The sequence below is a fragment of the Eurosta solidaginis genome, chromosome 4, assembly GCF_040869045.1.
Source record: "Eurosta solidaginis isolate ZX-2024a chromosome 4, ASM4086904v1, whole genome shotgun sequence".
NCBI lineage: Eukaryota > Metazoa > Arthropoda > Insecta > Diptera > Tephritidae > Eurosta > Eurosta solidaginis.
The window spans coordinates 235,237,740-235,253,310 of record NC_090322.1 but is presented as its reverse complement, the minus strand read 5'-3'; the positions used below and the strand labels follow the sequence as shown (position 1 = coordinate 235,253,310).

The window sequence follows — 15,571 nt, the reverse complement described above, 5'->3', positions numbered from 1 at the left end:
TATCCCTAAAGTAATCAGCTGTTTATCGTTACGACGGTAAACAAAAAACCAATTGGTTGGCTACGATACGGTTACGACCTTAGCGGTACCAATAATCAATTGCATTGATTCTCATAAGGTTGGTCGAATCAGCTGTTAAAAGGTTACCGATAAAGCACCAATGTCTCCAGCTTTACCGTCGTAACGATAAACAGCTGATTACGTGAGGGATACGACTACAGCGATACGACAAACGGCACCAATGACTCCCGCTAAAAACCAACTGCCCAGCAAAAATCTAGTGACCAAAGATGGCGACCAACAACAAAATATCCCATATTGTTCCACAATTGTTAGTATGGCAGAATGAGATGGCCTAATTGAAATGCCCGATACATATATGCTTGCCTTTTCTTACATGCTATGTACCCTCAAATACGTCACAAAAATTTTCTGCGAATCCGCCATTTGTTATTTTCAGCTTGAAACGCAACAGCAGAGTAATAAAAAATTAATTAACAAATAATTTCGGATATAATAAAAACTAAATTTAAATTAAGTGTTGTGTGCGCTACGGTATTTGCATTTATATTTTCCACAAAGGAACCAAAATCAAGTGAGTTTTAATGAATGTAGGTTATTGCATTTTTGGTAGCATTTGCGTACAGTGAATAATTCAATTCGTGCATGCAATTTCTTTTGTGATTGTGGAAAAGATGTTGTGGAGAAAAAGTTTCAATTTATGTTGTCTTTTAATGCATGTTTATTGGAAAGCCAAGAAAAAATAGTCGCTCAGCATCAGGTGGGGTAATTGTTTTTGTATATAAATGAACATTGCGAAAAATGTGACTATCGCTGCTTTGATGAAGGTGGTCGTTGTGAATATTTTTCCCTATGGTAATAGTCTAGTTGAGGGGTCGACTTCTAATACGCTACCAAAAATAACGACAGAGGTGTCAGAAGACGCGTATTAATTTCGAGAACAATAATCCGAAGGCGGAAAGTAAAATTTTTATCTCTGTCCGGAGATATTTGCAGTTGAAGTTGGTGATTTTCATGTGGTTGTTGTTGTGTTCGTGCCCACAAAAAAAATTGTGCATTGTGGGCTACCGCCACGGTTATACCACACACCCGGACTTGGCATGGCGTAGCCCAGGGTTATTTTTATTATAAGCGCGGCCGAAGGCCGCCAACGCAGAAAGGTGTTTTGCGCAAAAATACTATGGATTCCACCCCCCGTTACGGAGGTACCCGTGGGTCAATCAAGGTGGTGATTGCAATATTTATAAGAATTCCAAAATAGGAATTAAGTTTAAAGGAACTTTACCACCAAAAAGTCCCATCGTGATTTCGTCGACCACATTTCACATGTTGATCCTATCGACGGGGTAGTTTTCATCGATCCCGAAAAAAGATCGCAAGGTGTTTGGACAAGTACTTGCCGCTTTCAGATATGGACGTGAGGATTTGGACGTGCTTGGCCTGACATTTCGTAAAGACTTGTATTTAGCGCATGAGCAAATATATCCGCCACAACAAACTGAACGTTTGAAGTTCCCCCTTATTGTCCAGTTTCTTTGTCACTACAACCCGCGCCTGGCGATACGGGTAAATCTTGTGGCGTTGACTATGAGTTAAAAGCCTTCGTTGGTAAGTATAATTAACAGTAACCAATAGCTACATTGTAAAAAAAAATAATGCACAAGTATATTAAAAAAAATACTATTTGGAGCCTGAGAATCAGATTCACTTGGGCAAATCATAAGAGTGGTATTCGTGTAACATTTTCAGTTGTTTCCATTGTTTCAAATATATAATTTGTTTAAAACTGCTAAAACTCGTGCAAAATTATTGGGAGGGGTGTCAAAAGACGTGCTTTGGGCCCAGGATCACAAATTAGAAAATTTTCATGTGGTTGTTGTAATTTTGATGATTTTGTTGAACCCACAAGAAAAGGTGGGTAAAAGTGTTTTGCGCAGATATAGTTTTGGTCTCCAAACCGGTGTTGGACCCACCCAGGAAAGGTGTTCTGCGCAAAATTACTTTGGATCCCACCCCCGGTTTCGGAACTCCCCAGGGCCATTTTTCGGTTTTGGAAATATCTTTTGACAGAAACTAATTATTTAATTTCCGCTTTCGGATTCGTGGTCCTGGGTTCATAACGCGTTTTTGACACCTCGCAATATTTTTGGACGAGTTTTAGCAGTTGTGAGCTAAAGTAAAGAATTACCATAGCTTCTCCAGACCCAATTGTCAACCTCGCCTATCCGTGGCGAGTCCTGTTTCATTAACAGCAGAGGCTCTGCGACCCCGAACTCCTCATGGATTTAGGGGGTGGGATGGCCTAGAAGGTCGCATGTGGCCATAACAAATCGTTCCCGAGATGGTCGGGCCTGGTACCGGAACGTACCGGATATGCATCCGGCAAAGGATCATCAACATCGATAACACTCCCCAAGGATTGACCTCGCGTAGGTGAGTTGCGGACGCTTTGAATGGGTTGCCAGCGCAATTTATAGCTTCTCCAACCCAATTGTCAACCTCACCTACCCGTGGCGAACCACGTTTCTTTAGCATCCGAGGCATTGGCGACCCCAAGTTCTTCATAGACAGTAGAGCGTGACCGACCAAAATTTATTAGACGTAATACTAATATAGATGTGTATAGGGTGACAATGTAGGTCTACAAGTCTATAAAATATAGCAAATAAGGTAATGGAACCAAAAACTCCATATTTACACGAAGCCTAAAATAAAGGGTCTCTATTACACCTACTTTTGGGCCGATAGTCAAATGTATGTACAATAATTATAAATGTGATTAATAAACCAAGCTATTCAATTTAAAAAATATATTCGCTCAAACCTCTTAAAATTTTAACTATAGACATAAAATAATGTTTAAATTTTTCATATTCAGCCCAATTCGAAACAAAAATTCCGTGCGAGTTTTTTTCCCTTCTCCCATTCCTCGTCTTCAGAGCTAGGTAAATTCAATTCCATTACATTACCCATTACATTCCTCAGTAATTGGAAAAAGTAATCAATTCCTTTCCTCCACAGCAAAGGAATTGATTACATTTCAATTCCTCAAAAAAAAAATACCAAAAGTAATTTCGTTTTTTTGAGACTCGAGTACAAACAATTTTTTGTTTTTTTTATAACTTTTTTATAATTTTTAAACTCAAATCTACGACTGTTTTCCGCGAATCGATCCGCACTCCCCCGCAGAGCTTCCTTCGGTCAAGAAGGTTTAATGTGGTCTTCTTATATCGTTCCCCAGGTGGTCGGGCTTGTACCTTATTAGCGGTTGTTACCGGAACGAACCTGATCTATATTTGGAAAAGAACCATCAACATCGATAAGACTATAAAACATTCAGGTTGTGTCTTTATCAAAATGGAAATCTTAAAGGGAACTAAAACGGGGTGTGGGCCTACGACCATTTCATATATTTTCATACTGAACTCAACAATGTGCAAAATCTTATTATGCGATGATCTTTTAAAACTGATGAAATAAAATGCTATCAAGTGCAAACTTAAAAAATAAAAAATAAATGTAAGGCGCGATAACCTCCGAAGAGATCTAAGGCCGAGCTTCTCTTCCAATTTGCGTCGTGCTCCTCTTGATTTTCCCTACAAATTGGCCGGACGGGACCTACATGATTTTATGCCGACTCCGAACGGCATCTGCAAGGCAGATGAGTTTTCACTGAGAGCTTTTCATGGCAGAAATACACCCGGAGCGCTTGCCAAACACTGCCGAGGGGCGACCCCGCTTAGAAAAATTTTCTTCTAATTGAAAAACCTTATTTCTAAAATTTTTGATGTTGCTTTGCCCGGGGTTTGAACCCAGGGCATCCGGTGTGGTAGGCGGAGCACGCTACCATCACACCACGGTGGCCGCCAAACTTAACACGTACAAAATATATGCTACGTTTATTCACGCGGTTTGATGAGAAGTAAAAAAATATATATATATAATATATATATGTACAGATTATATTTGTATAAGTATATGCAAAGAAAAATAACAGTTAGTAATGAAATTAAGTAGCTGAATACAAAGCCGAGTAAGAGTTTGCCACGTATCAAAGGAGTGACAGATCTTTAAAGACAAGTGGTGCCATTAAACAATGTTGCTTCTTAACAAAAACTCATTTCATACAGAAATGTGATCACACTTTGTTTATATGAATTTATTGGGAACCTCTTAATAAGCTTGGATATTATAGTTGTGGCGGCTTTTGAGTGATGGTTAAAAAACTAGTTTATGAATTCCCATTGCTTCGGTTTATCGGCATTATTTATCGCCGATGGCTGCAAATAATGGCCACAGACCCAAAGCTCACAGATCAATGAGCTTTGCAACAGAATAAACGGCTACCTCCCTGATCTCTCCAGTTTTTTCGCCTCGCGAAACCTGGCATTATCCCCGACTAAATCTTCCGCGACCTTATTTACAACTTGGACGTCCCAAATGTCGACCATTTTTAACATCCACGTCGATGGCACTACGATACCGACTGTCATACGCCCCAAAATCTTGGGTGTAACGTTTGATCAGGATCTATGTTTTGATGAGCATGCAGCCGCAATTATACCGAAAATCCAGAGCCATAATAAAATCCTCTAATCCCTTGCTGGCAGTACTTGGGGAAAAGACAAAGACACGCTCATTACCATATACAAAGCAATTGGCCAGCCAATTTCATGCTACGCGTCCCCTATATGGTCGCCAAGCCTAAAAACTACTCACTGGTAGAAGCTACAGGCCTGCCAAAATACTGCTCTCAGAACCGCCAGGGGCTGTCTTCGTATGTCCCCAGAACACCGTCTACATAATGAGGCGAGAATACTCCCCATCAGGGAGAGAAATGAGATGCTAACCAAACAGTTCCTGTTGTATACCCAGAAACCTGGGCAACCCAACAGATGATGAGCCAACACCGCCTAGGGGCTTAAGGAGTCATATCCGTAAGCATTATGAGGAAATACAGCACCTGACAACTCAGCCGTATGAAGCAAAAAAAACATGCAGGTCCTCAGTGAACTCTACAAGTCGGACCTTTATGCCAGGAATTGCCCAGTGAATCCAGTACTCAAATAACAGTACCCAAAACTTGCGGAAGAGGAACGCATACTCCCCAGGGAAACGCGAGTCACTCTAGCTCAACTTCGTTCTGGATACTGTAACAGGTTAAACTCTTACCTATCCAGAATCAACCCCGACATACAAAATGTCTGCCCTGCTTGCAATGTGTCCCCACATGACACCAACCATATCTTCAATTGTAATGTGGAACCACAACGCCTCTAAAACCCCTCTCATTATGGTGCACCCCTGTTGAAACAGCAAGTTTCCTTGGACTCCCGTTAGAGGATATTGATGACAATTTGTGATCGGTCGCACCTATTTGGTGGGGCGAAGCACTGCTACAACAACAACATGTCTGTTGGGATGACCAGGTTTCTGGGAATTCAACAGGAATTGTTTGGTTAGCATCTCATTTCTCTCCCTAATGGGGAGTATTCTCGCCTCATTATGTAGATGGTGTTCTGGGGACATAAGAAGACAGCCCGTGACGGTTCTGGGAGCAGTATTTTGGCATTGGCCGCTCGGTTGTGCTACCTCAGCTTTCGAAGAAATTCATGTCATAAACGTCTGGAGAACTCCCTTTGAACTGCTGTTCTAACCTCACGACTTTCTTATGTGTCAATGTCGTGTGGTGCTGGATGTTTCAATTTACTACGAATGTGCATTTTAACATAAAGAACATCTCGATAGATGGGCCTGAAGTTTTATTTATGCTTGATCGATCTCCCAATTTGTGAGGACTCATTGTCCTGAAATTTCAATAAAAATTTGGAAGCAATCTCTCAGAGACCTATTCCTTTCCACCCCACTTAATTGAACTACAATCTTGCCCGTGTAATTCAGGCGCTTCTCATTCAACACTTGAACTAACTATTTCTGTCAGATAAATTGCCGGTTAACGTAAACCAAGCATTGAACAAAAGTGGTATGGTCACAAAAAGATGCATGTCAGAAACCTCTTCCCGTTATTTACCTTCATGTATCAACTGTAGTCTCTTTCATTTTAGATGTTGTCTACATTTCATCGCTAAACCCCTTTCACTTGGAAATAAATGGCAAGCATGTACTCTGTGAGAAACCACTTTGTATGAATGAGGATCAAACGTTGCAATTGATAGGACATTCGCATAGCAAAGGCTAATTCCTTATGGAGGGAATTTGGTCACGTTGTGTACCCGCATATCAATACATACGCAAACAGATAGAGAACAACGCCCTGGGTGAGGTGCTCAATGTTAATTGCACATTCGGTTTGCCAATCGGCCGTGTAATGTAAGTGATGTATGAGTGGATGAGTAAATCATTTACTTATTACTTATCTCTGAATTTGTATTTCCTCTTAGGCGGCGCAGTTTTGGTGGTGGTGTTACACTTGAATTGGGTGTCTATGCTTTACAGTTCGCATTGTGGATATTCGGCTATTTCCCACAAAATATCATGGCTAATGGTACATTGAATAGGGATGGTGTTGATGAGGAAGCTTTCACTCCTTAAATACAACGAGTACCGTTTTGAATAATGCGGCTACTTCCTTAACCAACGAAGGAACATTCCCTACAACAAATGAAAATATAATGGCGATACTACAAACAATATTACAGAAGCATATCGACTTTGAATTTAGATTGACTAGGATGAAGAAAAGGTGCATAGTGAAATATTGATCTGTTATTTGTGAAACCCTAGTAATTGTAGTCGCAATACCTTGATTCTCTTTAATTATTATTTATGCTATAATTTCAGCTTCCAGAATTGGCAGAAGTCATGGCTCAACATAAAGTTATGCGTGACTCAAAAGTTCTGATTAAGAAAAGGCACAAAATAGTATGCTGTATCAGCGGAGAAACGAAAAATGATACTCACACCGAAACTTAAAAAAATTTCAGATCGGTACTTAAGTGTAAATCGATCCATGAAAGCATCGTGAAATAACTTTTTTTTGGTAGTTAACGTTATCGTTTAGCCTGGTTTTGTTACCAATTTTGTTATTTTCGTGGTATAAATCAACATTCAACATATAGTTACTCTGATTATGAGTTGAAATACTTTAAGGGTAAGGTTGCGATATGTAAAATTACATATTTTTGTACACAGTTCTAAAATGTAAAGGAAAAAAATGTATATTTGTGTATTAATTAAATTATTCAGAAGATATTGTTATATTAATGATATAGAGAAACGCCAACACGAATGCAAGTGGTTTCAAACCACTGGTAGGCAATTCACTACTTTAACTGTCAGACAAAATTTTAAATTGTTTATTTTATGTAAAAAAAATTTGAAAGTTGCAATTGAAGTTCTGAAAGCTCAGAAATTTCAATTTAAGTTAAAAAAATTGCAATTGAAGTTCACAATTTTCAATAGAAGTTCAGTAAATTATAATTGAAGCTCAGGAATTTCAACTGCAGTTCAGCAAACTACAACTGAAGTTCAGAAAATTACAATTTAAGTTCAAATATAATTTTCTGAACTACAAACATAAATTCTGAACTTCAATTTTAATTTTCTGAACTACAAATAGAAATTCTGAGCTTCAATTTAAATTTTCTGAACTTGAATTGAAATTTTTGAACTTAAATTGTAACTTTCGAACCTCAATTGCAGCTTTCTGAACTAAAATAAAAAAGGTATAGCATTAAATAAAATTGGCGAATTACAAGTCAACTTACTAAAATTGTTAATTGCCTACTCGCGATTTGATGGTTTACTGCAACCAATAGTTCTGTTAGTTCTTCTCTTTTGTTTTCTATATCATTAATTAATTTATTTAAGTTTCCCTTAACTTTGTTTGCATACAATCGCATACAATAAAATTTGTATTTATGGGTCACCAACAAGACTGAAAAATGATTCCTTCCTTATAGTTAATAATTTACAACTATTATAAATAATGTAATATATTATAAAAATGTTGAATAAAAGAAATGTTAATGGATTTGAATTAAAGAAATGTTTTATTTATATAGCAGTATAATCCAGGTAAAAAAACGGTCATAATACTAGTCAAAAGGCGGTCATATTTACGTAAAAATACTGTAAAAATACTAGTCAAGTTACAGGTATATAACTTAAAATATGACTGCCATAACGTGAATGTAAGAACAGTACAGCACTATAGTTTGTTTACATTTCCATAACCTAAAACCGTATATGTATGAGCAGTATGGACAATCACATAAATAGGTACGACGGAATGGACTGGTCACAAAAGCTACCGCTGCCCTGTACAAATGCTACTTAACGATTTACGTGTTCCATCGACATAGCTTTTAGTCATTTTCCTAATCAATTTACGGGCACATTTTTGCTGGGTGGTGGCTATGATATGGTTATGGCTTTAACGTTGTGGTATGGCACCATTAATCGATTACATTAATTTCCATAAGGTTGGTTCGATCAGCTGTTTTATCTGGTTATAGATAAGTCCACAAATCACTCGCAGAAGATTGCGCATTCACGAGTTCAAAATTGCTTCGTTCTGCGCATCGACGTCATTATTGACTGCTTGAGCGAATGACAGAAAGAGAAAAAAACAAGAGCTAAAGGAAAATGACATAAAAATTGCTCATAAAAAACAGTTGATCTTTTGTTTACATGCGCAATGCGCAATCTTGTAAATGTGATTTGTGGATAAGTCACCATTAATCGGTCTTTAAGACCCCTTTTGGCACATCTGTTGGCTGTCAAAATAAACGATATTCACCGCTTGACATGGCAACCTAATATAAACGCACGCAAGTCATTTTCTGTCAAAAATGTTTCATGCACATACAACTTGTATGAGAGCAACCCAAATTGAATTTTCTGCGTGAAAACCTAACCCGATTTCCAATTTTTGTTCTGCGTGACGTTTACATTTGACGTTTGCACAAATGCTTTACATTGTCGCAACGTATGCTTATTTGGGTATGGGGAAAAAACGCCGGTTGTTTGCGTACGCTAAAAAAACGCATTGCTGTTTTGGCTTGTGACACGGCTCTACATTTGTAACACTTTGCAGCACTGTTTTACACTGGTTCACCACAGCCAATTTTCTATTGGACAACACGACACATAGCACTGCCTGTGTATTTGTTCTTTTTTGTGTTGTGAATTGGTCGGGAGGAATAACGTGAAAGTTTGAAGAAGAAATGTAATGTATATATTTAATTTCAAATTGTTTAACTAGTAAAATTTAAGCTAGACCAAAAATTTTTATTTGCATTTACAATATTTTAACTGAATTTCGGGAGTTATTAATTATATAATGGTTCCGTGCGGGGTGTGCCAGTTTTCTAAAAGAGATAACATGAAAATTCTATTTTTAGCGCTTTCCCAGCACAGAAGTTCCGAAAATTGTGCGAAACGCACACAAAACTTTTCAAGTTAAAATATCACTGGATCAGTTCACAAAACTATCTTGAGTGGGTGAACTGTCGCCGGTAAAATTTACGAAAATATCTTTATTTTTATTTGATCTCTAAATGTTAGCAAAAGGGTGAGAAGAGTTTAGGGCGGTCACCTATTATCTCCAACGAGTAGACAGTATCGCTACAACAGTAGACAGTACTTAACGCATTTTGAACGCGCCACATCATACTAACCTTAATCTAGTACTAATCATTTATTATTTATACAATATATTGCAGTTCGCCAAGATGGATCCAGAAGCATTCTTGGATATGGCCAATCAGGTCATAAAACTGAAAATGTTTCCATATTTCGATATTGCACATAGCCTCCTAGCTGCTTTAGCTGTGCGCGAGGATTTGGGTTCGAATGCGCAAGCATTTACACGCAAACATCCACTTGCTTGCTGGCTGTCTACAATGTTGGTAATATTTTCTGGTGGCATGGTAGCCAATGCATTACTTGGTGAACCTATATTAGCGCCTTTAAAGAACACACCACAGCTTATGGTTGGTACAGTTGTTTGGTAAGTAAGCGTTGTTATTAGCTTTTTAAATCTTAAAGAAAGCTGACACAGAGATTGACAATAGTCTGGAAATATCTTTTAGCGTTTTAAATCTTAAAGAAAGCTGACACACATATTGACAATAGTCCGGAAATATCTTTTGCTTCTCTTAAAGACTAGGGACCCTGATTGTGTGGGAACAGTTTTTTGATTACTTATAACTTTCGATTAGGATAAGATATTTTGATGTCGGATTTGGCTCATATTTGGAACAAATATTACATACAGTCCGGTAGAAATGACATCAAAATATCTTGGAGTTGGAGGAGGGACAATCTAGACGTGGCGCACAGTCGAGCAAAGTCTTTGGAAGGATTATGTATTGAAGACGTAGATTGTAACAGATTGTCAGGAAAGAGTCCTTGTAATAATGAGTCACTAAATGAACTAAATAGAATGATAAATAATAGGCAATTAAAAAAGTCTAAAAACTTGAAAAAAAAATTTATAAAAAAAAAATTTTAATTTAAACGGTTTTATTGAAAACAATACCTTCATGAAGTAATAATAATACTAAAAGCTAGAAAATAATTAGGTAGGTCCTAGGTACTAGTCATCACATTCCTCATCAATCTAGGGCGTTGATCAGACAATTAAATAAAAGCGTTGGACGCGTCAAATTTTTATTGATAGTCATATTAGAGATATACGCCGCCGCCGCCGCCGCCGCTGATTTTGGTCCTTTTTCGCACGCCGCCGCCGAATGTCAAAAATATCGGCGCGGCGGCGGCGGCCGGCGCGTTACTATATTTTCTACTCGTTTAAGACTATTTAGGCCATTTATTGTTCATGTCGAAAATTGGTCGGATATGGTCGGAAGTGGTATCAACGGATGCGCATCACTGCCAGTTATAAAAAACTAATTGCTAAATTTAACTCTTTCTAATTGTTCAAAAGTTATTTTAAAAAAGAGGCCTTTTCGATGTCAGCTTAACACGGACTTTGCCACAATTCGCCAAGTTATTAAAACAAAACATTAAAAGAAAAGTTATATAATAAATTTATATGCTCACTTTGCATATTGTTTTCAAAAAATTAATAACGAACAATGAATTCAAACAAAATGACCAAAGGCGAACATGTTTTCAAATTGTCCTCAAGTTGTTTAAAAAAGCAATATACCCAAAAAAGGTGCCGATTTTTAAAAAAAATCTATATTGCGATTGGCTGAAAGAATAAGCGAAATCAGTGATGCAAAATCCTTTAGTAGGTTCTAGGGACATAAACACTCATTTGAAATGATTCTTACCTCATACTTAAGTTGAAGATAGAAGGGTTTGAAAAATCACTTGGCCTTATATTCAAACATCTGTTGTTTATTTGCGAAACTATACAAAGCGTCTGAAATGTTAATTTTCATTTTCACACTTCATCCTTCAACACTCAAGTCTCCCGGTTTGACATAAAGTTGGCGGCCCTATCCAAACTAGTCCCTTGGAGTGAATCACATTGATTATAGCCTATCAACCGAGTTTAAATATCACCAACACGTTACGGCTCCTTTTACAAATGTGAATACGTAGGCACATATGTATATTTACCAGGTGAGGTTTTGTCCTTCGCAAGAACACTCAAGGTGGTGAAGCAAAAACTTTCCCAAAACAGTCGAACTAATGACCGTGTGTGCTACTACCCTAACTTAGTGGACAGTCGAACTAGTATGAAAACTGAAGCTACGCGGTCATCCATAATGAGCTCTTATATCATAAAGCCGGAAAACAGCAGTTAACATCTTTCAACTTAAAATCGGTCGACGTTCATTCTAAAATATCGTTTTGATTTAACGAAGACTATTGAAATCAATGATGTGAACACAAACGTCTGCAAACTTTGGTCTGCATTTTAAAAATTTTATCCAAGGTCCTTGTAAAATTTTAATTATGTAGATGCGCCGAGGATTATACGTTTTTCACCCATTACGCAATGGCATCCACTTAGTTTTTCGGAGGCGGCATCCTTGGCCGAATAGTCACTCCCTAACGTTTCAAGGTGTTTCTCTGGTGTAGTTCGGCAGCATATCGCGACAAAAGCATCCGTTAGAATGTCTTCGGAGCTACACCTAGAGCTTCTAGGAAAGTGACGTCGACGAAGGTATGAGTTCGAAGTCGCAGTCCTATAGCTTCTGTGCTGGCATATGGTGTGTGAAGGTCAGGAGGCGTGGTAGCGACTGGTGGTCGGGATTGCTACTGTTCGCACATCGGGAATTGTAGCTCTTAAAAACAGCCGAAAACACTGGAGGCGCTCTGTGCCACGAGAGTCATGAGTATTAATAGACCATTAATAGCAACCGTAAGTCGCCTTTGTGCGTGCCCGCCAACGCGACGATTGTTAGGAGTTAACCCCCCTAGGTGAAACTACGCTTTGCGCGAGATATACAGACAAAAGTGTGGCTATTTGGTGTATCTCTATTTCTTTTCAGCAGACGCAGCGCTGCCCACGCCGCCGCCGCCGGTATATAATAGAGCCTACTTCGCCGCCGCCGATAAAGTGATCGGCGTAAACCTCTAAGTCATATATGAGACCAGCTGAACCTTAATCCGGTTAAACTACGCCTCACATTTTTAGAAATTTCACGCGCCCAACGCTTTTATTTAATTTTCTGATCAACGCCCTAGATTGATGAGTATGATGACTAGTACCTAGGACCTACCTAATTATTTTCTAGCTTTTAGTATTATTATTATTTCATGTAAGTATTGTTTTCAATAAACCCGTTTAACATAAAAGTTTTTGTTTAATTATTTTATTTTCAAATAGTAACATCTTTGAACCTCTTCCAAATAAACCTATAATATTTGATTAGGTGCAACATCGATGGGTAGTTTCGCATGCATTTTATTTTGATTGTATTTATAGTTAAGCAGGAAACGTCTGCTTTCCGTTTTAACTATTTTTTGTAAAAACGAAATATTTTTTTGGGATTGCTGACAGATGCTCGCTTAATGAAGAAAAAGGCCCTGTATGAAAAGGGAAACTTAATTATTTCATTAAATAGAATTGTGATTCGATTAAGTTTCTGTGTGGAAACGGTATTACGCTTTTAATAAATAATTAATCAATTTAAATAATTAATTTTTCATTTAGGTATATGATTTTCTATACACCCTTCGACATTGGCTATAAAATTGGCAAATTTCTTCCCATCAAAGTGGTAGCGAGTGCTATGAAGGAAATTTATCGCGCCAAGAAAGTTTATGATGGTGTCTCACATGCGGCAAAACTATACCCAAATGCATGGATTATAATGATTATAATTGGTACACTAAAAGGTAATGGCGCAGGTTTTACCAAATTGTTAGAACGTTTGATACGTGGCGCATGGACACCTACGGCAATGGAGTTTATGCAGCCTTCATTGTAAGTATTACAGCGATAGCTTTTAAAGCATTTTTAAAATTTACTGCAAATAAAATTTTAGCTACACAAAAGCCTCATTGTTGGCCTCAATCATATTTGTGCTGGATAAGAAGACAGATTGGATCTCAGCACCACATGCGCTCGTGTATTTCGGTATTGTCATTTTCCTGGTTTACTTCAAATTGTCATCTATACTTCTGGGTATACACGATCCCTTCCTGCCATTTGAAAATTTATTTTGCGCAATTTTCTTTGGTGGCATTTGGGATAGCTTAGCTAAGATATTGGGACGTGGACAGGCGAAGGAGGGTGAAGTTAAGGAAAGCAAAAAGAATAATTAAGCAAAGTATTAACAGTGGCGTTTTTTGAGAGAGGAACAGAACAATAACAACAAAAGCTTAAAACAAAAAAGACCTTACAAGCGCTCTTAAAGATGTAGAAGAAAAACAAACAATTGCAACACAGCGACCTTTTTTCGAAAAGATGAAAACTTAAATATTGACATTTTTTTTAGTAGATATTTATGTTATTGAAATATTAAAACTTCCATTAATTGGAATTTTTTCCTACAAGTGAAGTACTGTATTCTAGTCAGTTTTAGGCCAAAGAGTAAGAAAATCACATTTTAAAATATAAAACAAAAAGATGTGAACCACAAAGTCACACTTGTAATTGGGCATCAAGTGGGTGCGCATGCGCATTTATGAATGTGACTTGAATGATAAAGCGTGTACAAAAGTTATAAGCACTTACTTTCAGATTTAGTTATATTATTTCAACTTTTATTTGTGTGTTTTTAAGTTCTTTATAATAATCTAGATTACATTATTTTATGTTATATATATTTTTAATTTATCTTAATGCATACAAAACGACTACAAAATAACTGAATGTTATTAATATAATTTAAGAATCACTGTCTTGCCAAATTCGAATTTGAAAAGCTATAAGCTTGAGGAAAATAGTTAGTTAAAACATGTTTCGACTTTTTTACAACTGTACTAATGTTTAAAAGGGAAGCAGTTGATCAAAAATTTTGATGTAAAATTAAATGAATTTTTATAAAAAGAGCAGATTAAAATAAAAAAAAAAATACCTTTGAGATACAAAAAAATTTTGTTTTGATTAAGAATGATTAGATGATTTCCTTGCTTAGATGAGATCCATTACAGATTCTTAGTAAGTCATCGAAGGAACTAAGCATTGGTGCAATCGTTTTTGGGTTACGTGTATAGTCCTCATATACCCAACGCAAGAAATCTACATACATATGTAAAACAACAAAGCATACGTAGAACGAAAGCAGCAGTGAGTTAGCCACACATGTTTGTGTGTGCCAACAACCGCAGAAATGAAACCTTCAGCAATTCATTCTGCTTTCGTGAATAGCTGCGATATAAAAAAGTTGGCCAATAATAATAAAGAAAACAACACACATATTTGACCTTCACATTGACACGGCTCTTAGTGCCTTCCCTACTGGTGAGAGTAGATATGTACGTATATCGGTCAATGTCAACCTTCTTGGGTTGTCGGACGTTCAGATTTTTCTGGGATAATATGAGATCCAGATAAGACAGGCGAATGACCCTTACTATCATAAAGACGACGTTATCCATTGCAGTTGATCTCTTTAGTAAACTTCATGGAATGTCTGAAATACATATATACTATGTTTTGGATAAGACTGACTGCGATTTTGGATACGTCCCATCCAAAGTCAATGCTCATTCTCTAGATCTTCAGTGAGCCGAAGATATTTTGTTTTCTTCCCGAAATTCCATATTAAACCCAATGGCACAATTTTTGCATATGACCTTAGAGACTGAAGTAACCTGTAAGTAACCTTTTGAAATTCTCAGCCTTCTTTTTGAGAGATTTACCTTCTTCTTCAAAGTCGTGTTGTGGAGTCGGTTGCGTTCGATATGAAAAAGCCGAGTAAGTATGGCCGTGGTTGTTGTATGGATAAGGTTACTCCCCGAAGGCTTTGGGGAGTGTTATTGATGCGATGGTCCTTTGCCGGATACAGATCCGGTACGATCCGGTAACACAGCTACATTAAGGTGCTAGCTCGACCATCTCGGGAACGATTTATATGGCCACATTAAACCTTCAGGCCATCCCTCCCTCCCCACCGCCAAGTTCCATGAGGAGCTTGGGGTCGCCAGAGCCTCGTCTGTT

At 37.6% G+C, this 15,571-nt stretch overlaps 2 protein-coding genes across 4 annotated transcripts; both read left to right on the top strand.

The window, feature by feature from the left end:
* Positions 1-328: 328 nt before the first annotated feature.
* LOC137249201 (trans-1,2-dihydrobenzene-1,2-diol dehydrogenase-like) lies at positions 329-7,930 on the top strand. 3 transcript variants are annotated; one of them, XM_067780500.1, is made up of 5 exons: positions 330-595; positions 6,087-6,351; positions 6,423-6,724; positions 6,823-7,445; positions 7,611-7,930. In XM_067780500.1, exons 2-3 carry the CDS (start codon positions 6,227-6,229, stop codon positions 6,571-6,573), a joined length of 276 nt encoding a protein of 91 aa, XP_067636601.1. In that variant the 5' UTR covers positions 330-595; positions 6,087-6,226; the 3' UTR covers positions 6,574-6,724; positions 6,823-7,445; positions 7,611-7,930. The 3 variants fall into 3 exon arrangements, with proteins under 3 accessions (XP_067636603.1, XP_067636601.1, XP_067636600.1); XM_067780502.1 differs by having other exon boundaries at positions 329-1,629; positions 6,823-7,930; XM_067780499.1 differs by having other exon boundaries at positions 6,823-7,930.
* A 1,125-nt stretch (positions 7,931-9,055) lies between these two features.
* Positions 9,056-14,504, top strand: LOC137251085 (trimeric intracellular cation channel type 1B.1). Its single transcript, XM_067785065.1, has 4 exons — positions 9,056-9,211; positions 9,708-9,994; positions 13,118-13,390; positions 13,452-14,504. Exons 2-4 carry the CDS (start codon positions 9,717-9,719, stop codon positions 13,729-13,731), a joined length of 831 nt encoding a protein of 276 aa, XP_067641166.1. The 5' UTR covers positions 9,056-9,211; positions 9,708-9,716; the 3' UTR covers positions 13,732-14,504.
* Positions 14,505-15,571: the final 1,067 nt, after the last annotated feature.

Bases quoted from the DNA above. Each gene is read 5' to 3' on its own strand.
- LOC137249201 (XM_067780502.1), top strand. From the start codon at position 6,227: ATGGAGGGAATTTGGTCACGTTGTGTACCCGCATATCAATACATACGC. The intron at 6,352-6,422 runs GTAAGTGATGTA...ATTTCCTCTTAG, and splicing joins TTGCCAATCGGCCGTGTAAT to GCGGCGCAGTTTTGGTGGTG.
- LOC137251085 (XM_067785065.1), top strand. From the start codon at position 9,717: ATGGATCCAGAAGCATTCTTGGATATGGCCAATCAGGTCATAAAACTG. The intron at 9,995-13,117 runs GTAAGTAAGCGT...TTTTTCATTTAG, and splicing joins ATGGTTGGTACAGTTGTTTG to GTATATGATTTTCTATACAC. The intron at 13,391-13,451 runs GTAAGTATTACA...ATAAAATTTTAG, and splicing joins GAGTTTATGCAGCCTTCATT to CTACACAAAAGCCTCATTGT.